The sequence below is a fragment of the Lycorma delicatula genome, chromosome 13 (assembly GCF_047948215.1).
Source record: "Lycorma delicatula isolate Av1 chromosome 13, ASM4794821v1, whole genome shotgun sequence".
Classification (NCBI taxonomy): domain Eukaryota; kingdom Metazoa; phylum Arthropoda; class Insecta; order Hemiptera; family Fulgoridae; genus Lycorma; species Lycorma delicatula.
The window spans coordinates 50,854,595-50,879,495 of record NC_134467.1 but is presented as its reverse complement, the minus strand read 5'-3'; the positions used below and the strand labels follow the sequence as shown (position 1 = coordinate 50,879,495).

Sequence of the window (24,901 nt, the reverse complement as noted above, 5' to 3'; positions counted from 1 at the left end):
AACTCGATGTTACAACAGTTCTAAATCAAAAATTTCAAAATCCTACGGCTAATCGTTTTTGAGTTATGCTAGATACGTACGTACAGACGTCACGCCGAAATTAGTCAAAATGGATTCAGGGATGGTCGGAATGGATATTTCCGTTGAAATCTGAAAACCGATATTTTTCGCGATCACTATACTTCCTTGTTCTAAATGTCAAAAGATTTTACAATCCACCGAAATTTGAAAAAATAATACATAAATTTAACGAGGTATTGCAGTTTAAAATATTTAAAATTCCGTCATTTTTTTAGATTAATTTATTATTTATTTTTTGTTATGAAAGAGCCGCACGGTCATTAGCCCGATAGAAATCGGTAGCGTATGAAAATATGCCGTGCCTGACCGGGATTCGAACCCGGGACCTCCGCCAGAAATGCCGAGATGCTACTTTCTTTTGTTTTATAAATATATATCTTTAGATGGTATATTAAATTCGCTTAAAATATTTAAATTAATTCTCGAGTGGAACTTTTTATTTAAAAAAAAAAAATTAATATAGCCATCAACCTTAAAAGTAAAGCATGATCGAGCAATGGTTTATGAAAAGTTCTTTTTACACGACTACTCAAAAAAGGAGTGTAATGTATTTAGGGTATATGTTTGTATGACTTTTTCAACTTGCAGCTCAACGGCTGAACCGACTTAAATGTATGACCACGCATTGGAATCCTTACTTTACCGGGAGTGTCATAGGCAGTCTCTCTCTCTCTCTCTCTCTCTATATATATATATATATATATATATATATATATATATATATTTAAATAATTATATACAAATACCATTTACGAAATTGTCAACCGCACGCTCTTTTTAATTATTTTATATTAGAGCAATGTTTTTTGTTTTTTTTGGCTCGTGTTTTTAATTTTTAATTGTCGAATTATTTGTTTTTATTAGAGATATTTCATCGATCTTCGTGCAGATCCGTGACAAATTGGCGATCTTCGAAATGGAATGCTAGCCTCACGGCCTTTCATACTGAGGTCCCGGGTTCGAATCTCCGTTAGGTATTGCATTTTAAAAAGATAAAATTTCCATTTCGTATTCCCGCACGCAAATTTCGAATTTATTCGGTGAATTAATCGGTTAAAACTTAATCATTTTCAAAAGTTTGATCCAAATTATGAAACACACAGTATGTGTGTGCGCGCGCGCACGTGAGTGTATAAAATCTAAATTTCACTTTTAATAAGGATGTAGAAATCTGATGATGATGCGCTGCGAATAATTAATATGAACGAACGCGTTAGTAACTGGATATATTGAAAAGCATATTATTGTATACAATATGGCGACTTAAAATGAGATCGGCTTTTAATCGACAAATGAATACGATAATTACGTTGTTGTTAATGAACAACGTATTAATGTATGCGCAGGCTTTGGTTCATTTTGTAGCGCACGACAGTTTGGCTAGTATATTCATTTTCAAAGCTTTTATACAACCTAACGTTTTGATAAAAGATTATCTATTTATAATTTAATTTTATCGTAAATGAAACATAAACACGCACGCACGCGCGCACACACACACACACACACACGCACGCACACACACACACACACACACACACACACACACACACACACACACACACACACACACACACACACACACACATATAAATAAATATATATACATTGATTTTATTTTTTATTTTTTTTACCGCCACGACTCAAATCCTGTCCTATAAGTAGCTACAGAAATAACAAAATGTTTAATTATTCCGTACAAAAAAGAAAGAAAATATTACAAATTATGTAGATAAAGCAATTAAAATAAAATCTAAACACAAAATTTTACGATTAAAGATAGATATAAATAATAAAATATACAAAAAATAAATAATAATTAATACATAATAAACGAATAATATATAATATAAATAATTTATTCTTTTTTATATAAATAAGTTATCGATACCGATCTCCGTGACCGAGCGGGTAGCGTCTCAGCATTTCCTGTGAAGGTCCCGGGTTCAAATCCCGGTGAGCGTATGAAAAGATGCCTTGGAAATCGGTATGTTTATCGAGATGTACGGTAAAAGACGGCATCTTTTTGTATGCTACCGGGCTGATGATCATAGTTCATGACCGCTCTTTAATAACAAAAATAAAATTACAATTTTTTAAAAATAAATGAAGAAATTTTTTATTTTGATCGTTAAAAAATAATATCATATTAAATAATTATACGGATTGTACGAATCATATATATGTACAATCATACAATTTTTTTTTTTTTTAAATGAATTCATTGCAATCTGTTTAATTACTGAACAATAAGTAACCCCCCCTCCTACCCGGTAAGTAAGATGACAGTGATATGTATGACCTGTAAATGAGATGTAGAGGCTTGAGCAGACTCGGGCCGACCGTTTCTGAGATATGCGGTTATTCGAATCCCTACCGATAAAGTGTATCGTATCGGCCGCTTAGTATTCAAATCCGAACAAATACGACTGACCTGGAAGTCCCGGATTTGCGTTCGAATCTCGATTAGCGTAACCCGGATTCGAATTCGGGTCCTCAAAACGAAATACCACAGCGCTACTTACTCGGCCACGGAGATCGGCATTATAACAAATAATAAATTACGTTATTTATATTTATTTTTATTCGTAAATTTTAGCGTTTAGATTTACTTATAATAGTGTTTATTTGCTTTATCGATATAATGTGTAATTTTTTCTTTTTTTTTTTTACCGAAAAAATTTAATAGAATTCGAAACTCATAACCTTCAACTTCAAAAGTCAGCCGTTAAACAGGTGATTTTTTGACGACAAGTTTACCGCTAGACCGGCCTGGTCGGCTAATTACACGATCAAAATTAATACGATTAAAGTTCGTATTAATTTTTTAAGCTATAAACGCAAAGTAATTTTAAGACGCTAAATATAAAAATTAATTACAAAGCGATTCGCAAATCGGTAACCGTTAATGAAAATTATTTATTTATACGTCGAACAGGAGCAGAAAATTCATGTTTTTTTCTAGTTATATCGGCTACTATTGCCGCTTATACCGTCTGTAGTTATAAAGGGAAAGTAAAGTAAATAGATCGGTCCAAAATTTCGATGTCAAATTGTTCGCGAAGGTTGACGTTTCACGAGCCCGCTGAATTCAAAAACAACTATAAAGATTTCAGATATATGTATTTACCTTTTGCTATTTTTTTACGCCGGCGGAGGGGAGAGCTCTACCGGTTACCGCCCGGCCGTTCAGCGGTAGCGTCGGGCTCTCACCGTCTAATCCCGCCGCCCTTAATAAAGCGTGCTCCGATACCCCCCTTTTAGCGTTACTCAGGGGCACGCTGCACTCCCCACCGGTCTTCAGACCGGTTCAAGGAGTCCTAGGCGACTCGACAGTAGCCGAACGTTCCTGACGCTGACGCTCCCAAACCCCTCCTTGTCAAGACTATTCCGACCCTACTCGTTCTCAACGGCGGATACGATTAGCAAACGACCTCCATCCTACCTTGCTGTCTAACAAAAACCGCATCACCACCTCTGGGGCGGTATGTACTCCGAATTTGCTCGACATACGTTCATCGAAAACGGTTCAAAAAATTCCTATACATTGGGAATCGATAGCGTTAAATTAAAAAGGGGGAGGGGTAGTTTTCGACATTTTGAATGTTTTACTTTTTTAAAGCGGTAGTAGAATATTGAACATTATTTTCGTGAAAGTTTCTAATAAGTTATTTAATATTAAAAAATTCAAGTCGATCGGATTTAGAGGCGAGAGATATTCGACAGTATTAAACACAATCGTTTAATTAAAAAAAAAAAATAGTTCCATTGTCTGCCGATCGGCCTCCTAGCGAACGGTAGCGTTTCCACCTTTCATCCGCTCGAACCCCGGTCAGGTGCGGTACAAGATTGTCATATAGTTTCACTCGTTTCTTTGAAGCGATACCTAACGGGGGTCCCAGAGGCTTAAAAAAATGTTTCATTGTCTGATTTCATAGACAGCCGGGTATCTTTTTCTTTTTAAATAAGCGTTCTTCTTAGCGAATTCATAAATATAAACGCTAGATTTACTTAAAACGTTTAATCTTCTAAATATCGGTGAACACGATTCGTACATACTCCACGCCGATTTCTTCGATTTTAAATAAATTAAGTATTTTACATCCTAAATCGCCTGTATCGTATATTTTAATTGTAAAATAAATAAGTTCTTTATTTTGGTCGGTACGTAAACGACGAATTACGTAGAACGCGAAAGGAATAGCTAGATACGGTCCCGCATCTTTTACGTGGACGGTTCAAGGGAAACCACCCCTTGATCGGCGAAGGATCGTAAAATACTTGATACGTTTGAACACCGGTTAGTAATGTGACGGCCCGATTTTACGTTTTGAAAACTCATTCTGACTTTTTCTGGGCGCCCCGACAGACGATTATATTTTACGTGACGATCGATATAGACGTAATAAAAATTTAATCGCGACGAAAGCTTACGGTTTTATTAAGGCGCTTCAAAGCAAAACAGTACGGCTTGATTTTGTTACGAAGGAAATCGATTTGATCGTCTCGCAAGTCTCATCTAATAAACGTTTCTTTGCGGGAAACACAAATATTATCGTTACCGTTAACCGGGGGAATTCTAACCGCGCAAACAGAGTCGTTCATTTTACCTGACGAGCACGACGTGTCGGTTTTATCTCTATTTAAAATTAGATTCGTTATAATAAATTACAACTGTATTCTCTTAAAAGAATTTATCTATTCTGGGATACGAACCTAGAATCTTGCGGATGAAAGGCAGTCTCTCTACCGCCACTCGGAGTTAACTTATATTTTATTAATTTTTCTTTTTTTTTCTACAGTAAATAACATTAATATGTAAATAATATTTTTTTAATAAAGATTATTCTTTGTAGTTGTGAAAAAATCTAACCTTTTTTTTTACTAGAGGACAAGCCGATACCAGAAATGAATTGAATAAATTCATCGTAAGGAAAAGATTTGTTGCCAATATAAAGCGGTTTGACAGTTCCACTTTTTTATTAAAAAAAAGTAAGGGAAAAAAAGTGCAATATTGAACTTGAATATTCTGACATTTAAAGATTAAAGAGTTAAAAAAAAATTGTACATTTATCGAAAGAATTCATTTTGTACCAAAATAAACATTATATTATTAAAATAATTTATAAATTTTACGAGTATTATTATTATTTTTATTATTATTAAAATTTAAAAATCAATACTGTAAATTAATTTTAATTTTGTTTTTTTTTTTCATTTCGAAAAATAAATTATATTATTTACTCAGAAAGAAATAACTTGTTTTTCCTAAACGTTATAAACAATCTTACGTACCGGTAGATATATATACATATGGAGCATATATATATATATATATATATATATATATATATATATATATATATATATATATACACACACACACACACACACATACGAAATATAAAATAACATGTCGTGAGTGACTCATAATCAACGCCCATCAAAAACTACTGAAAATAAATTGAAGAAAATTTGTATACATGTTCTTACGGTGTAAGTGCACACTAATAAAGGATTTCTCGAAATTCCTAGTTAAAAGGATTAAAATGGAGTAATAATGAAATTTATTGTTTTATGACTTTCTCTGTAACAAAAGAAGATATCAACTTCATTTTTAGCGTGTGTAATCTTCTTGCGAATATCTAAAAACTAGTTTTTAGATTTTTGCAATTCTTGCTTGCGAATACTCTTCAAATAAATACCTTAAAACCGCTTTCAGTTTTTTTAATTTCAATTTTTTTAAGGGGCGTAGCGGTACACGGCGCGACGGCTCCATCAAATAATATGTAATAAATCGGTTTTGATATCGTAAAAACAAAGATTTATTTGCAGCAGGCATAAATAAGCCGAATCAGAGATCGGGACAAGGTATTAATGCTGCAGGAGATTATACCGAACAGTGAAAAAAAAAAGTCTTACTGATTAAATAAACCGCTAAACGAAACCTCGTATATTGTTTAATTTTAACTAATTAAAATTAGCTTTTATTTTATTCTTTTTACTTCCTTGTACGAAGTAAAGGAAGTATTGCGATCGCGAAATATTTCGGTTTTCAGATTTCAACAGAAATATTCATTTTGACCACCCCTGAATCCATTTTGACTAGTTTCAGCGTGACGTCTGTACTTACGTATGTATCTTGCGCGTAATACAAAAAACGATTACCCGTAGGATGTTGAAACTTTGTAATTAGGACTGATGTAACTAAAAGTAATGCACCTTTCCTTTTGATTGCAATAGACCGGACCAAAATCCAAAAAATTTGGATTTTGGACTTTTTTCTTAACCGCAGTTATAAGCTCTCCTTGAGGGCTTTTCAACGATACGTCATAAGTGGTACTTATTTTAATCGGTTCCAGAGTTATAGCCAAACAGAATTTGCATCTTACAAGGGGAAGGCACATCGGTTCGAATCCGACTTCATTTCCTTTTTTTCATTTAATATTTTGATTTATTAATAATTATTAATCTCCGATTGTAAAAAAATTTTACGATAAATAATAATTCGATAATAACAATAAACAAAACAAAAGATATGAAAAAATATCGTAAGTTATTAGTGAAATACAATTTTATGTACTTTTCATTTTAAAAATTGTGTATATATAATTTCTTAGGCGTGCAAGGAAGTCATGTGGTGTCCACATCAGATTTTTAAAATTGAATAAATGAGAAAATAGTTGATATAAGAATGTTTGAATTGGAAATCTAAAATATCAGTTTAAGACGATATGAAAATGTGGAAGGGAGAAACAAGAAGCTCAATCGTAAATGTTTTATTCGGTACCTCATGTAGGGAGCTGGATAAAGAGCTTACGAGGAATTACATTTTATACCGGTATCTGATTATTTTAATTTCATATCCCTTTAGTACCATATCTTTGAACGGTAATAAAATGTTGCATTTAATGTAATTTTTATAGATATTATAAAATTTAATTTATTAATAATAATAATAATAATAATAATAGCGTAATAGATTATATTACGATTCTAAAATTTTTCAATAAAATTGATTGAATTTAATACACAGAGCAATTCAATATGAGAGACTCAATTTTGTAACGTTTTGTATTCCAAATTAAAAACTAATGACAAATGTGAAGTAAATTACATCTGATAATACAATAAAGTTTACAGATACACTTCATGAACGTCCAATGCGACCCGCTCCGGCTATACGTACACATCTAAGCGGTAGCTGAATTCGTCCCGCACGCGAGGAAGCATATCTTGCGTTACTAAATTCACCGCAGCTGCGATTCGGTTTCGCAGATCGGCCAGATTTGTCGGTAGATAATGTCGAACATCTAGGTCTAAACGGGGCGGAGCTCTATGCTGTTGAAAAATGAAGTCTTGTCGATCTTTATTTAGTCGAGGGAAAAACCGGTTTTCCAACGCGTCCTGGTACGTTACCCCAGTAACGTACCGTTTCCGTAAAAAAACTATCGATAAACCTGTGTTTCTCGAAGAGCGCAAAACACATTAACCTCGGGTGAATCTATCTCATGTTGCAGTGTCATGGGAATTTTGTAGAACCATAAGCGAACATTGTGTCTATCCGTTATTCCACTAAGATGGAACGTCGGTTCATCGGTAAGCGTTAAACGCGCAACAAAAGGGTCATCCTGCACGTTTTCAAGCGGTCGATCGTAATATTCAACGCGGCTTGCTTTGTCATCCCCGCGAAGAGCCGGTAAAAGTTGTAGGCGATACGGCTTGAAAATTAAACGACGCCTCAAAACGCGCCAAGGAGGTATTCCAAGTTTTCTGTTCTCTACTCGATCTACGGGTCGATTTTCTCGGGTTTCGTATAAAAAACATAAGGCCGGTGCTCTTGCCTTTACAGAAACACTCTGTTTGTTAGACCCGTGAAACCGAAAACATATGCCCTTCCTAGTTGAAGAGTCGGTGTTAAATCGGAGATAAAACGTACGGTGCACTGCAGTTGCCGACTGAAATTTGCCGTACTAAAGAACGCAGAAAAATCTGTGTTTCACGGTAGCCATCTTACTCAAAACCGACACAAAATGGTGACGTAAAAACTACAGCAATCCTTTACGTAATAACAACCGCTCTACCTATGATGTTCGTAACATTCGGATGTCTCTCGACTACTATGTACATCCATCAGATACAACGCGTACTTCAGGAAATATACGGTTACTAAATCGAGCCGATCGTTTAGAATTGCAACGTATTATTATACAAGTAGCTGCAGGGCGTACCTACGACACGCCTTCGGGGGCCCTCCAGGCAAGTCGCTCTGACAAGCGGCGTCTCGGAATGGGATTTTAAGATGTCCAAAACCGATTACCTCGTGTAAAAATATTATTTTCAATGATGAAAATCGATATAACGAAAATTAAATTAGAAATTTAACTCTAGAAATCGATACTAACGAATCGGGATTTTCCGCTAGCGATCGGTAAATTCCGGTGCCTACTTTTTGGTTATAGTTTATTTATTTTTGAAGAAAAACAATCGCATAAATAAATAAATAAAAATTAATTCCACTCTTAAATTAAACGCACTAAAATGCGAAAAATAATTTTAAGACGGAATTGATGTAACGACAAGCGTTGATGGTAATACGTAAGATTATGTGAAAGTCATAGCTTCAAATTAAAAATTTGATGTTTTGCCGATTTTTGAATGGGCTAAAGAGTGGGTTTTTTTTTTTACTAGATAAATTTAAATTTAAACGGTTTTACGTGACGATGATCGGTTAGCGCATTATATCTACACATTATTTGCATTATTGTAGAGTCAATCCCGCAATATAGAATTGATTGTGACACTTTTCAATAGGTACTGTCACTTCAGGCAAAGACTTGTCAATTCAAACCGAAATGAGTTTTCACTTTGTGTCATTCACTCTAGGAAATTATACGTTAAATTTACAACTGTAATTACACACATAAAATATAACTATAAGCTATTTATAAAAAATTAAATCTCTTTAATAGTTTTTTTTTTATTTTCTACTTAAGTATTTTTTTTAATCGACACCGGTCTTTGTAGTACCGCGATAAATAGTTCCGTTTACCGATATATTTTTTCTTTTCTTTTGGTACATTTTTCGTTTTGCGTGAGAGTGTCCTTCTCCTATCTGATGGATCCATTTTGTTCTTCTTATTTTATTTGTCCGAATACAACGACGTATGTTGCTACACCGTACAATGGAATTTATACTATAGATCGGTCAAAAAGAATTTAAAAAATTGATGTTTTTAAAATTGTTGTCTTAAGGAAATATTAAAAACAAAAATAGAGTTAATTAAATCCTAAATAATCTGCAAAAAAGCTTTTTCTTAAGCGATGAATTCTACCGGTATATATTTTTTTATGTTTGTTCGCGCATAACCCGACTGAAATAAATGTTGTTGCAATCGACGCAGCTGCTTTTTACGGCGGTACCATGATGTTATAAAAATTTTTTAAAGAAAAAAATACGGGTGAAAATTAACAAAAAAACTTTTTGCCGTCCGGTGGGATAGGATCAGCCAGAATCCCTATGTTCTATATGTACGTCACGTTAGATGATATTTTACGATCGTTTGTAGGGCAGGAAATGCGGGTTTCTGCCCGATGTACTCGTATGTAGCACCGTTAATAAAATCATCAAAATCGAGATGTCTCGTTTTAAACCTTTCTGACTCGACGATATACATTATACGAGGTGTGTGAGAAAAGTAATGAGATCGGTAACACTGCGAGCGATCTGGCGACGCTGTGTCTACCGGTCTGCACTAGATCGGTTTGTTCGTCCCTTTCACACGCTCAGTACGAGTTTCAACTCCGTTCAGCCAACGCGTGATTTTTGACGGCGCCATCACTGAAGTTGTGCGTTACGAAAATGGAGCTCGGAATTTAGAGCGACGTTGTGCGATCAAGTTCTGCGTTAAACCGGGGGAACCCGCGAGTGTGGCCTATGAAAAGTTGAAACAGATCGACGGGGAACATCGCTTATCGAGAGCGCAAGTTTTCCGCCGGCAAAAATAATTTTTGGAAGGCCGAGAACACGTTGAAGATCAACCTCGCTCAGGGAGACCTTCGACTTCAAAATCTGACGAAACCGTTAAGCGTGTGAGGGTTCTTTTAAGATCAGACCGTCGTTCAACAATAAGGATGACGAGTGAACGGTTAAATTTAAACGCTTATACCGTACATCAAATTTTTACAGACGATTTGGACACGCGAAAGGTTTGTGCGAAATCGGTGCCGAAAGACCTCACGACGGAACGGAAGGGCGATCGAAGAAACGTGTGCGTTGATCTTCTCGAAAGAATTGGAAAGGAGTTGAAGGTAGCATACGTTTTTTACACCTCCGTATCTTCGTTAGCCTGAAACGTTGTACTTAACGGTGCGATAGGTACACGACGGCATTCATCTTTCATTTTTATAACTATTGTTTCATCGTCGAATTTTAGTAACAGCTTTTGGTACCTCACCCCTTTAGGGCAGGCCGTTTGAATTTCTTTCCGATTCCGATACCGCCGTTAACTAAACGGTCAGAAATCGGTATATTACGATTTAACGTAGCTCTTGAACTCTCTGCCGATCTACACATGCGACAGGCCACCGCAAACATTGACGTCTACCGGAATAATATTCCCGGTAAGCAGTAAGAAAGGCTAAGAGAGGTAAGCGGTACTAAACATAGAAGCCATAACAGCTGGTGATTTAAAAAAAATTACAAGTCAAAAGTGAGGAAAGTATCACTATTGTAAAGAATAACAAGCATAACGTTCAGCGATTACTAGAAAAAATAAGAGATAAAATTGTTTCCTGTTGCCTTTTTACTGAGAATATTCTGTTTGTAATCTCTTATTTTTTCTAGTAATCGCTACACGATAAGCAAAAAAAAAGCAGCTGCGTCGATTGCAACAACATTTATTTCAGTCGGGTTATGCGCGAACAAACATAAAAAAATATATACCGGTAGAATTCATCGCTTAAGAAAAAGCTTTTTTGCAGATTATTTAGGATTTAATTAACTCAATTTTTTTTTTTTTTATATTTCCTTAAGACAACAATTTTAAAAACATCAATTTTTTAGATTCTTTTTGACCGATCTATAGCGCAATTTCCCATCGTAGGGTGTAACAACATACGTCGTTGTAGTCGGGAAAATAAAATAACAAACAGAAAATGAATCCAGCAGATCTTCGATCCGTGAAGGTCATTTCCTAGATTTATTAAAAAAGAAAAATAATATGATTATCGACAAAAAAAATCGGCCGAGAAATTAAAAAAATGTATAATTGTTTGTTCTAGAAAGGCAACAAATTTTAATAATAAATCCATAAGATAACAACAATCAGTAATTTGTAAAAAAGAATAATCTAACAAAACGCAGTGATACCCAAAAAAATTACAATAAAATTGTATACCGTACGTCAAGAGACTCGCATATATCATTTCTTAACCCACCGGGTTCGTCTAGCGGTGGTCTTTGCAAATCAGCCGATTTCTAAGTCGAGAATTCTAAGGTTCAAATCCTAGTAAAGCAGTAACTTTTATATGGATTTGAAGGTACTTACGTTTTAACGCCATCGCAACTACAGCTTTGTTTAAAAACAAAGTAGTCGATCGGATTTCGGTGGAAAATGAACAATCTCTTTATTAATTTTATAAATATAATTTAACCAAACTTAACCTACGCTCGCTAACCTTGACTAATTAACAGGAGTGTTTTGATTATTTAAATAATAAATTATTGCAATAATTACTGAATTTATTAAATAAATACTCAAAAAATTACGGTGTTAATTAGTCAAGGTTAGCGAGCGAAGCGAGCGTAGGTTAAGTTTGGTTAAATTATATTTATAAAATAAATAAATATAAATAACCAGTTATTAAAATTAATAAAGAGACTGTTCATTTTTCACCGAAATCCGATCGACTACTTTGTTTTTAAATAAAGCTGTAGCTGCCGTGGCGTTAATACGTAAGTACCGATTTGAATAGTAGATCGTGGATACCGGTGTTCTTTGGTGGTCGAGATTAAATTAACCACACATCTCAGGAACGGTCGACCTGAGACTGTACAAGATTACGCTTCATTTACACTCATACAGATCGGCCTCAATCATCCTCTGAAGTAATCCTGACGGTGGTTCCGAAGGGTAGATAGAAAAAGGAAAAAGATATCATTTCTTCTGCTGAAAAAACAAAAATCTCTGTAATATAAATAAAATTGTTTTTAACAAAAGGATACTGATATCAAAAAAAGGTAGTACGCTTCATTTCTATTATCAAAATCTGTTATTAATTTAGAATTTTCTTTAAAAAAATACTTGTTAAATACATGGAATAGACAATAGATATAGAATAATAGATAATAAACAGTGTTTAAGCGTTCCATATAATAAGCAAAAAATAGAAAAATTTGTCAGAAAACTCTTACCGGTCCGATTTCATTTATTAAATAACGAATAATCGTAAGAATTGTACTATTTCTGTAAATATGATACGTATTAAAAATAAATGAAATCGGGCCGAAAGAGTTTTGTAACAAATTTTGCTATTTTTTGCTTATTATATGGAACGCTATAACATACTTTATAATTTATTATTGTATATTTATTGTCTATTAAATATATATTTTTTTAAACAAAATTCTAAGTTAATAGCAGATTTTGATAATAGAAATAAAGCGTACTACCTTTTTGGATATCAGTATCGTTTTGTTAAAAACAGTTTTATTTATATTACAAAAATTGTTGTGTTCTGAGCGGAAGAAATGATATCTGGCAGACTAACCGTACGGTTTAGAATTGCATCGTAATTTTTTTGGAAAATATTTTCAAAAGTTAATATTATAGTCTAACGTAGATCTAAATTTTCACGTGTTTTGTGCTCAACGAATTGCAAAAAAACCAAATAAAGGCCCAGTAAAAACAAAGATCTATAAAAAAACATTTCTGTTGTATTATCCCGCTGTATTTGCTGCAATTTTAAAATAAAATTCAAAAAGTAGAACGTACCTTTTATTAGAATAGTTGCTTATCACACAAACATCAGAACAAACATGTTTCAACATGTCTGCCTGTCTTACTGCGTCTAATGTAAAATTTGATAGGTTACTAATCGCGTTTACCTCTGCTGTAACGATGACGTACTGTTTTTTTATTTTACAACAAGCAACGTCGCACAAGACATTTGCGTTGTTGCAGTACGCTACTCCCTATTAGGCATGCGTCAACTGCTCGTTACTGAACAGTTAAGATACTGACGCGAACGGTTGTAATTTCTAAGCAAAACTGCGCATCCTATTACGCATGCGTAAACTTCTCCGTAGCGAGTAGTGGGGACGTTACTGCTTGTAGCGTTTGCTCAACGTATTGTTCAAAAGGCATCGTTTAACTGTTTTACGTAATTAATTAACCTATAAATTATAAATATTTTCTAATTTACCTCTGTAGTTCTCCAAAGAAGCTATTAAAACAGTAATAATTGCGTTTAGAACAAGTTTTATAAAAGGAAAGTATATAGATCGGTCCAACATTTCGATGTTGGTTTTTATTTTGGTTTTATGTTGGTTTTAAATGTAGATGTTTCACGACCTTCGAAGTCGAAACGTAAAAAAAAAACCTTGAAATTAACCGAGTACGTACGGCTCAGCATAAGTACATCGAAATCGAATCAAAAAAATATTATATACGGGACATTGATGAAATTAGATTTTTGAGAAATTAAAAAAAGGGGAAAAAATAATTTTTGCAATTTAGAACGTTTGTATACCGGTCGAAGAAAATCGAGCTTAAGTACGAGGAGAATACTTAGCAAGCCAAACTTTCAAGTCGATCGGATTTAGAGGTGGGGAATATTCGAAATTATTTTAAACGCTTTTTTTCCGTTTCACTATACCTCTTTTTTTTAAATTGTCGATCTAAAATTACATAAACGTATAACTTTTTAATTTGTTACAGATACTGAAAAAGAACCGAAGAAATATAAGAACCGAATATAATAGTATAAACAAAATCCAAAAAAAAATTGGATTTCGGACTTTTACTTAACTGCAGTTATAAGTCCTCATCGAGAGCTTTTCAACGGTCATAAATGGTAGTTAATTTCATCGGTTCCGAAGTTATAGCCAAAGAAAATTTTAATTAATGAAATATTTAGATCTTACAATGGGAAGGCACATCGGTTCGAATCCGACTTCATTTCATTTTTTTTAACTTTTTTTTAAATTTAAATACATTGATTTATTAATAACTATTAACATCTGATTTTAAAATATGCTTAAGATGAATAATAATAAAATAATAACAATAAAAAAAAATATGAAAAGTATCAGCAATTATTAATGAAATAAAACTTTACGTACTTTTAATTTTAAAAAAAAATGTGTATATGTCATTTAGTAGGCGTACACGGAAGTCGTGTGGTGTCCACATCAGATTTTTTAAAAACCTAACTGCAATAACTGAATATTAATTATAGTTATAGATTGAAATAAGTTATATATATATATTTTAATTTGAAGGGAATATTTCAACATTTTATTTCATCAGAGAAGATAAGTACATCAAGACTTCTGTTACTTATTAACTCGGTTCTATATTTGTGGCTTAGAGTATACTGATAATAAACACGTGGCACAACGCGTGCGAATAGTAAACTCTCTCAGAAAGATAAAAAATAAAAAATAAACGTGAAACAACATACTTCCGTAAAATAAAAGAAATTTGATTTTAAACCTCTCAAAAGGACTTCCTGTTATTGTGTTTGTGTGTGTATATGCGTGTGTGACACAATGTCATAAAAATAAAAAATAAAAAAGATTGTGGAGACAGACAATCTTGTTGCGACCCAATTTACTAAAATACACCAAATGTTGAGATGTTGAGTGTCTTAACTTTTGTTAGATTGGTTAATAAAAGGACAATCTCTCTCTTAAAAGAGAAACATTTTGGTAATATAAGGGGTGGAAATGAGTTGGGGTTTGTAAGAATAAGAAAGAAAAGGAGAGATGTTGTTTTATCCTTTTCATGTAACCAAACAATAGAACGGAGTGACTCCACCCGGTTGAATTCGTAAAATGAAGCGTTTTATTGAGCCGGCAAACACCGAAAATTAGTTGAACAAAAGGCACGACGAACGAAATGTACGTAAGGTTCCTTCTTGTTCCGGTTTAAAATTATCGTATAATATTTTTCTGACGCGTTTCAGGTTTTTTTGTTTTAATAAAAATCAAGTTTTTCTTTAGCTTAAATTTAGTCGATAACGCTGCGGGGCGTGCCTACGGCACACTCCGCAGCTAGGCTGTTCGGGCGGGTTGCCCTGGCGAACGGCGTCGCGGAATAATTAGGTGTCCAAAATTGATTATCTCTTGTGTAGAAATCTTTTTTTTTCGAACGATGAAAATTGATATAACAAAAATTAAATTAGAAATTTAACTCTAGAAATTGATACTAACGAATCGGGGTTTTCCGCTACTGATCGGTAAATTCCGGTGCTTACATTTTGGTTATATTTCATTGTTAAATGAAAAAAAAACAATCGCATAAATAAAAAAAAAACATGTAAAAAAAGGTTTTAAAACGCTCCTAAATATAACGTATTAAAAGGTAAAAAGTAATGTTAAGACGTATCTCAGAATGGATTTGACAACACGCAGCCCACTCTTTAGGCCATTCATCGCGCATATGAAAAAATTGGCAAAAAAATCAAATTTTTAATTTGAAGTTACGACTTTCACATAATCTTATATATGACCATCAAAGGCTTGTTGTCATATCCATTTTGAGGTACCGTCCTGACATTGTCTTTTAACTTTTAGTGGGTTTAATTTAAGAACGGTGTTTTAAAAGTTTTTTAAATATTTTTTATTTTATACTTTTTAGCGTTTGTAAGTTCATACTTTACACCTGCGCTAGAGTACAGGTATGAGAGTATTTAGCTAAAATTCGGATCGGTACGTTTTACGAAGGGTGAGTGTTATCAAAATATAGGGCTAAACGATTTAAAGACCGGAAAACCACGATCCGGTTGATCAAGTACGTACCGATGCGTTAAACAATTAGCTGTAGACCTGCTGATACATATACCGTTTTGCGATCGTATATACAAACGGTGATACATACAATCGCGAAAATCGGACGAGCGATTGCCGAGATATTACGGTGGCATTCCATCCCCTCTTCCCTATTTCCGAACGACGTCCCGGGGGTACTTGAAAATATTATCATCCGACGGGTACCGCTGGGAGCGGATGAATTATCGTCCAGGGGCGGTCGAAAAAAATGTTCACAGCGCTAGGGCCGACCGTTTTCGGGATATTTACGATTTTCGTCTGAAAATTCGGATCTGGTTAAAAAGTATTAAATTTTCTCAAACCTTCTACATAAATCGACAAATATTTCGAATATATATCGATATATATACGGTACATCGATATATAATATTATAACAAGTATACACTAGACCGCCACGAGACATGTATTAACGAATCGGGAATTTCCGCTAGCGATCGGTTGATTCCGGTGCTAAGCTAAGGGGGACGCAAACACAGACACACATACAAATGCCGTTTTGTAGGGTTGAATAATGTTTACCTTATACACTAAATATGATTTTAGACATTTAGAAATACCGATATAAATTTTATTTACGCTACTTATTCGCGTAAAATAAATGAAAATAATATTATTTGAGTTTTATTATTTGAAATAAAATTAAGTTTCTGGTAAATTTTTAACCGTACTTATCAGGTAGACGTAAAACTGCTGATTGGATGCATAGAATTCTTTATTTATAACGATAGTATTTCTGTTGTCCGTAAAGCAAAATTTTCAAGCGTTTTATTTGATGAATTTAGATATTGATATCGACTTTTTCACAAGGTTAGCATGCGTTTTAGTAAATTTAACATTAGGCGACCGCGAGAATTTACACGAGTGAACTAGCGCTTTGACACGTAGGTCGGAAACTTATACATTTTTATGTTCCCTATCCCCGTTACATTTTAATATTTACAGTTAATGATGTTAAAGAACAATTTAGATCCGGAGTGGCAGTACAACGTGAAAAGATAAAGATACTGCGGTTTGCTGATGATATAGTAATTCTATCCGAGAGTAAAAAGGATTTAGAAGGAACAATGAACGGCACGGATGAAATCCTACGCAAGAACTACCGAATGAAAATAAACAAGAACAAATCCAAAGTAATGAAAGGTAGTAGAATTAATGGAGATAGACCACAGAATATAAAAATAGGAAGAGAAAAGATTACGGAGGTAGAAGAATTTTGTTATTTGGGAACTAGAATTACTAAAGATGAACGAAGCAGGAGCGATATAAAATGACGACTAGCACAGGCGAAACGAGCCTTCATTCAGAAATATTATTTGTTTACATCAAAAATTAATTTAAACGTCAGGAAAACATTTCTGAAAGTACACGTGTGAAAGGTAGCTTTATATGGAAGTGAAACTTGGACGATCGGAATACCCGAGAAGAAAAGATTAGAAACGTTTTAAATGCGGTGTTATAGGAGAATGTTAAAAATCAGGTCAGTGGATAAAGTGACAAATGAAAAGGTGTTGCGGCAAATCGATGAAGAAAGAAGCGTTTGGAAAAATATAGTTAAAAGAAGGACAGACTTAGAGGCCACATATTAAGGCATCCTGAAATAGTCGCTTTAATATTGGAGGGTCAGGTAGAAGGGAAAAATTGTGCAGGCAGGCAACGTTTGGAATATGTAAAACAAATTTTTAGGGATGCAGAATGTAGGGGGTATACCGAAATGAAAGACAAGCACTAGATAGGGAATCTTAGAGAGCTGCATTAAACCAGTCAAATGACTGAAGACAAAAAATTTCGTATAGCGCGGGAGAAGCCGCGACGGTAGATGCGATAGTAGTCAGCAACAAAATTTTTACGTGTATATATTACCAGTGTCTACATACAAGTTTTATTATTTGTATAGAAAAAGAAACGCAGTGCATGACTTATAAGAATTTTAAAGTAGAATAAACAGTGGTACTAACTTACAACTTAAATAGTAAACTACAAAGAGTATTAAAGCATTAATGAATAATTAATGCTTTAATACATTCTAGCAATCAAATTTTAATTACTTCTTTTTAGTTTAATTGCTCTCTATTACTTTAGAATGGATTTAATTTTACAATAAATTATTTAAATGTTAAAATTGCAGAGAAATAAAGATTTGTATATTGCGACTTATTTAATTTTATTTTTTCAAACTGAAAATTAAAAAAAGAGATTTATAATCCTGAGTTAATAAAGAATATGTTTTTTAATCGATGTAATCTCAATAAATAATTAAACATTAATTACTGGTTTAGTTAATCTTAATTAATTAATGCGAAAGTTTATTGCGGGCTCTGTCTGTCTGCAACAACATCGCGCGAGAACCAACTGACCGATCGCTAGAAATATAAAAATTAATCTGAAAAATGAAAAAAAAATATGTCCCAGAACTGTATTTTAGTGGCTTGTGAAAATCTGGGGTAAAAGATAAAAGATCGGGGTTGAAAAACATATTATTTTACGTTTAGCGTAGTTTTGTTAAGCGGCTAATAAATACATAAATGTTATAAACAAAACTCGTGGAAAATTATTTAAGCGCGTGGAAACTAAATGCAAACGTAAGAACTTCAAAGTTTATTAAAAACAAACATTTTGTGTTTTGCATAAGAAGATATATTTATTTAGTTTCTTCGGACTTTATTCGTAATATTTTACTCAGAATCAAATTCTGTATAAGTTTTATCCCCCGGCTTTCAAAGTTATTTTACACCAAACGTAAAATAATATGTTTTCAACCGCGATATATTTTTCTTTTACCCAAGATTTCTGTAAACCGCTAAAATTATAGATCCGGAATCTATTTTCGTTCCAATTTTTCAGATCAGATTTCATATAAGGTGGCTAAATATTTTCATTAATTTGAGTCCCAAGAATTACAGTCTCGTCTAATATTACCGAAGGCACAGAAATCAGGGTGAAATCTTTCACCGGTTGACACTGCCTAACGAAGCGTTCAAACTTATGTTTATATGAACTTCCTTCTTAATAGAAAATGTCCTGAAACTTTATTACGTTCTTCACGAATCATCCTGAATATGTACCTCTTCCAGAAGGATATATATATCTTTTTGAATTTTTTGATGCTAAAATTGTATTGTTTAGGTTGACGAGGGAGTCGTGAAAAGTTAAAATCTACATAAATCCCGATGCACAAAATTTGGCCGAGTTAGCACACTATCCCTTACATTGTGATTGTCTCGCTGTACAGTATATGTACGGCAAAGAAAAAAATTAATGCTCTTTCTGCGAAATGTATTTATAAAATAAAATAAAAAACATAACCTATAAATTAAATTAACTAAAATTTATCATAAAAAAGCAATTGAATTTATTTGAATTAACTAATGAATTTGAATATTTTAATTTTTTTTCTTTCTTTAAAATTTAATTTCAGTATTTTTTTTTTATCGTCTAATAAAACCTTAGACAGTACCTCTGTAAGTTTTAGCTTTTAAAGGGATAAAATCCTAATTTTAAAATTTTTGGAACGGTAAGTTTTTTTATTTATAAAGAACTCGTATTTTGTTTAATCAAGAAGATTAAAAAATTAAATCACCTTTTAAAAATATACATTTGAATCCCCCTTCAGTCTCACGGAGGGGAAAACTGCTTGTGCTTTAAATTTGTAACTTTGTGAAAATATGTAAATTCACTTCCGATAAATATCGTATATCGATTAAAATTCAGCAACTATATATTTATTTTGAATTAGTAAGAACTAAAGGTGATATATATATAGTTTTTATGTCGTGTACTGTTTACCTTTTTTTTCATTTTTTATCGGTTACTGACGCGTTTCGGAACCACTTCACTGTCAAAACAAATTGTACATTTCTGTTAATCTTTATATAGCGTTTAGTAAACGCCCCTCGCCATATTTGACGTCGTGGCTTATCTGGCCTTCTTGTTTATTTGTTATTAACGGTTATACTTATTTTTAATTTTATTTATCTATTTCCTGTTTTAAATAAATTGAGGTTCTCGAAAAGGACATCCGCTTGATTGTCGAACGATCGTTTTATTGTTACTTTTTAATTTAAAGATTTAAAGATAATAAAGATTAAATATTAGCAGTAAAACGATCATAAACGAACAGACCGACGATCAAACGTCCTTTTCTAGAATCTCAATTTATTTAAAACAAGACATAGATAAAAGATAAGTATAACCGTTAATAACAAATATATGACGATATATAAAGATTAACAGATATTTTAAAGCACCGGTTCAATAATTTTGATAATCGAGTTGTTCCGAAAAGCGTCAACGTGTAATAAAAGAATGAAACTAAGAAAGGTAAACGGTACTCAACATAGAAACCGTAACGATCTTACCGGAAAAGATAATAGTAAGTCTTAGTAACAACAATTTTCAAATATGTATCTTATGAAAGATAATTAATTGATTTTCAAATATTTCAAAGCGTTTCAAACTCTTGAAGATAAGATTTGACCGCCACCTTCTCAAACAGCTAGTTTTATTCAAAGACTTTAAATATATTTTTTAAGATAATGGTTCTCAACATTTTGTGACGGTAGCCCCAAGATATTACATTGAAATTAAAGAAGGGCATCACCCGGCTACTCTTTTATCTAAGAAACACTTGTTGCATTCTTTGAATGCAACAAGTGTTCGTGTTTCATCCGTTTTAAAAACGTAAAATTACGTACGGTAATGAAAAACTCTTAAGCGACGTAGTTAATTTATTTTTACACCTGAAGTCCGTCATTATTTACTTATAATAACTCTATGTATAATTATTTACTCTTAACATATAGACAATAAATCCTCTCGTTCCCCCTCCCCTCAAAAAAAAACGCCAAATTCTACTTTATACGTGTTTTTTTAAAAAAGAAAATACGTACATTTGTTTGTTTTTTTTTAATTATGAAGTCTATAGTCGATTCAAAATGAATGTACACTTTTCTCACGTTTGAGGTTAAATTCACTTAAATATAGTATGTTATTTGATAACGATAACATAATGGTATCTAATTCTAGGCTTTCTATATAAGATTTCTATATAACGATTAGATTAATATTTTACTTTATTAATTCAAGAAACGTATAAATAGAGTAATAAGCGTTTAATTAATTTTTATTTCAAATAATTTTTATAATATTATGCAAACAAAAGTAAATAAAAAAATAATTATTATAAAAAAACTAAAATAATCAAACGTAAATAAAGTTATTTTTTTACAGAAAAAGAAAAAAAATTGGAATCGTTATTATCGACAACAGCAGATGAAAAAATGTATAAAGAATTAGAAAAATTAATACGATTAAAATATACAGAAAGAAAAAATTCTGGTTCAAAATCAGTAAGCGGTGGACTTGATACGATTGGAGGTGGACATCTAATAAGAACATTACCGGAGGAAGACGACAAAGAAGACCGCGATAACTGGAAATACATAAGAAAAATAAATAATAATAATATATCAGGTGGGAAAATTAAACGGTATCCAAGCCTATACGATTATGATAATTTACGATCAAATAACGTTGAAAATTTATTAAATAATAAAAAATATTTAGGTTTAATTAACGGCGGCAATTTATTAAAAAATATCGAATTAAAATTATTAGATAACGATCGATTAGATTCGATCACCGACGGTAACTTAAACCCTAGGAGTTACGGTAATTTATTAGACAAAAGACATTTAGATTCGATCGGGGGTGGACATTTATTGAGAAAAAGAAGACTAAATTTATTACAAGATAAATTAATCGGAATAAATCGATTTGAAAGAAGAGATTTAGATGAAATCGGAGGTGGAAACTTATTAGACAAACGTCATTTAGATTCGATCGGCGGGGGAAACTTAATCGATAAAAGACAATTAGATTCGATCGGCGGGGGACATCTTTTGAGCAAAAGGATGCGCAATTTATTTGACGATGAACATTTAGATTCGATCGGAGGGGGAAATCTATTAGGTAAAAGATATATAGATGAAATAGGCGGTGGAAATTTATTAGATAAAAGAAATCTTGATTCTATCGGTGGCGGTAACTTACTGGATCGAAGATATATCGATTCGATCGGTGGAGGTAATTTAATAGATAAACGTACCTTGGATTCGATCGGTGGAGGTAATTTAATAGATAAACGTACCTTGGATTCTATTGGTGGAGGTAATTTAATAGATAAACGTACCTTGGATTCTATCGGTGGAGGTAATTTAATAGATAAACGTACCTTGGATTCTATTGGTGGAGGTAATTTAATAGATAAACGTACTTTGGATCCTATCGGTGGAGGTAATTTAATAGATAAACGTAACTTGGATCCCATCGGTGGAGGCAATTTAATAGGTAAACGTACCTTGGATTCTATCGGTGGAGGTAATTTAATAGATAAACGTCAAATAGATTCGGCATCTATTGAAAATTTAATGAAAACTAACATTTTAAAGGCCGATCGTAGAAATAAATTACTTTCAAAAAATGTAAAACGAAGAAATTTAGACGGCATCGGTGGAGGTAATTTATTAGATAAAAGACAATTAGATTCGATCGGCGGTGGACATTTACTGAGCAAACGAGGCATTCCGATGTAAATAACAGGATACAGTTTTTGAATTTTTCGAGAAATAATAATCATTTATTTTATATCGCTTTGTATTTGAAAAGAAGACGTATTTTATTATATTGTTTTTGTAATAAAATTAATTTTATAATTAATAGTAAATAATGTATACATTCTATTACATGTAAATAAAATTCAATTACGCATTAATTACAATATTTCAGTGCATTTATATTTCTCGTTTATCTCTTCCATTACTATTTATCTTGGTATCTATCTATCTTCTGGATTCTTTTTTCTTTTTTGTTGCGAGTAATGTTTTACTATTTATCTGTGTTTATAATTTTTTGTAATATTTTTTTTTTAGGAATTTTTCAAAAAAATTGTTTAATAATTTGTAAACGTTAAATTTATTAAATTGTATAAAATAAAAAAATTTGATTACAATAATTTAGACGTCTTAAATTTATTTAATTAATTTTAATTGAAATAACAAATTTTAAATAACGAAAAATATTATTATACAATAATATAGAAAGGAACATATTACTTTCGATATATCAAGTATAACCGACTAATATGCGATCTATTTAAAATATATTCAATCTTACTGCACTTTGTTTTTAAGTGGCATCGAATACTAGGACCAATATTCTGTCCAGTCGATCGCAAAAACTAAAAATTATTTATTAATACTAAAGGAAGTTAATGCATAAGGTATAAAAGGGCTTTCTTATTGTTAAAAAATTATCATTCCATACGATGAAACCGATTGCATGATATACAGTAGAGCCGTACATAGTTTCGAATAGATAACAACATTTAAAGCGGACAGCTATATTTTTATATATAGACTGCAAATTTCTATCGACGTAAAACCGATACAAATTGTTTTAGAAATATCAGTTGAATTTCAGGAAAAAATAAAAGTTTTTATTTATTTTTTCAAAACTATTCTAAACAATAAATTTTCGTTTATTAATATTTTTAATATACTATAACAATGATATTTAAATAACGCTATTAAACTGTCATCGTATTTAATTTTTATTCTTATTTATTTTTAATAATAAATCTTGCGGTTCCTTGGTGTTCCACAGCGTTTTTATTACAAAGCAAAGTAATGTTAAATATTTGAAAAAATCGGCAAAATACCTTTACCATTTACAATACGTTTCACCCCCACCCCCTTACTTTAATATTCCTTTCCTACCGCGGGTAAAGTGCACTCAAAACCTACTTTTAGTCCGTCCAGATGTTCTACTGAACGAATCGGGCTATTGTTTTTTGTATTTTGCCCTTAATAACGCAGATATGTCATCAAGCATCGATGGACGTTCAAACTGAATTTCCTGTGAGTAATAACCTTGACGTTTCCTTAATTCAGGAATAAATGAGAATTTTTTGAGGATTTCTCAGAGGAGACTCAAGTTTGGGGTCCGATGACGCTTGATGATATATTTGTTGGTCATTCCGAATAGCAAAAATCAGTCCGATCAGTTCAGTAGAACGCCTATATGGACCGAGTACAGATATTAAACTTAATTGTTTTTATATATATAAAATCAAATATTAGATGATAAATATTTTCCGGTACTGAAATACGGTATTCTTGTTTCGGTTTAATTATAATACGGTATTTTTTTCCCCAACTTTTCGGTCTGTTTTGGTTTTAATAGAAGTCAAATTTTTAAAAATGTTTCGTCTTTTGTCGATATTAGATTTCAATATTAAATTCTCTACAAATTATGTTTTATAATTTTATTTCTTTTCTGGAAATTTAACCGTGTTATTTTACGTCAAACCAAAAAAATTACGTTTTGGAACGCGATTTTTGTTTGCTTAAAGTACTTTTTTAAAAAATTATTAGATATACAGTTTTTGGTCTTGCATTATTTAATTTTTCAGGTTAAAACCTACATTAAATCATCAAATTTACTGTAATTTAAATTTCATTCTATTATGTTAAACATATTGAGAAACGAGAATTCCTTTTTTTGTCTTCAGTCAGTCGACTGGTTTCATGCAGCTCTCAAAGACTCCAAGTCATTTCATTTCGGTATACCCCACATCTTACAACCCTAACAACTTGTTTTGCGTAATCCAAACGTTACCTACCTGCACAATTTTTCCTTTCTTCCTGTCCCTCCAATATTAAAGCGACTATTCCAGGGCGCCTTAATATGCGGCCTATAAGTCTGTCTCT

At 32.4% G+C, this 24,901-nt stretch overlaps 1 protein-coding gene across 1 annotated transcript in view; it reads left to right on the top strand.

The window, feature by feature from the left end:
- Positions 1-23,134, top strand: part of LOC142333657 (uncharacterized) — a 317,162-nt gene extending 294,028 nt beyond the window's left edge. The window contains exon 3 of the mRNA XM_075381041.1: positions 21,363-23,134. Coding sequence (XP_075237156.1) covers positions 21,363-22,726 — 1,364 coding nt within the window. The 3' untranslated portion in view covers positions 22,727-23,134. The remainder of the gene's footprint in view (positions 1-21,362) is intronic.
- Positions 23,135-24,901: the final 1,767 nt, after the last annotated feature.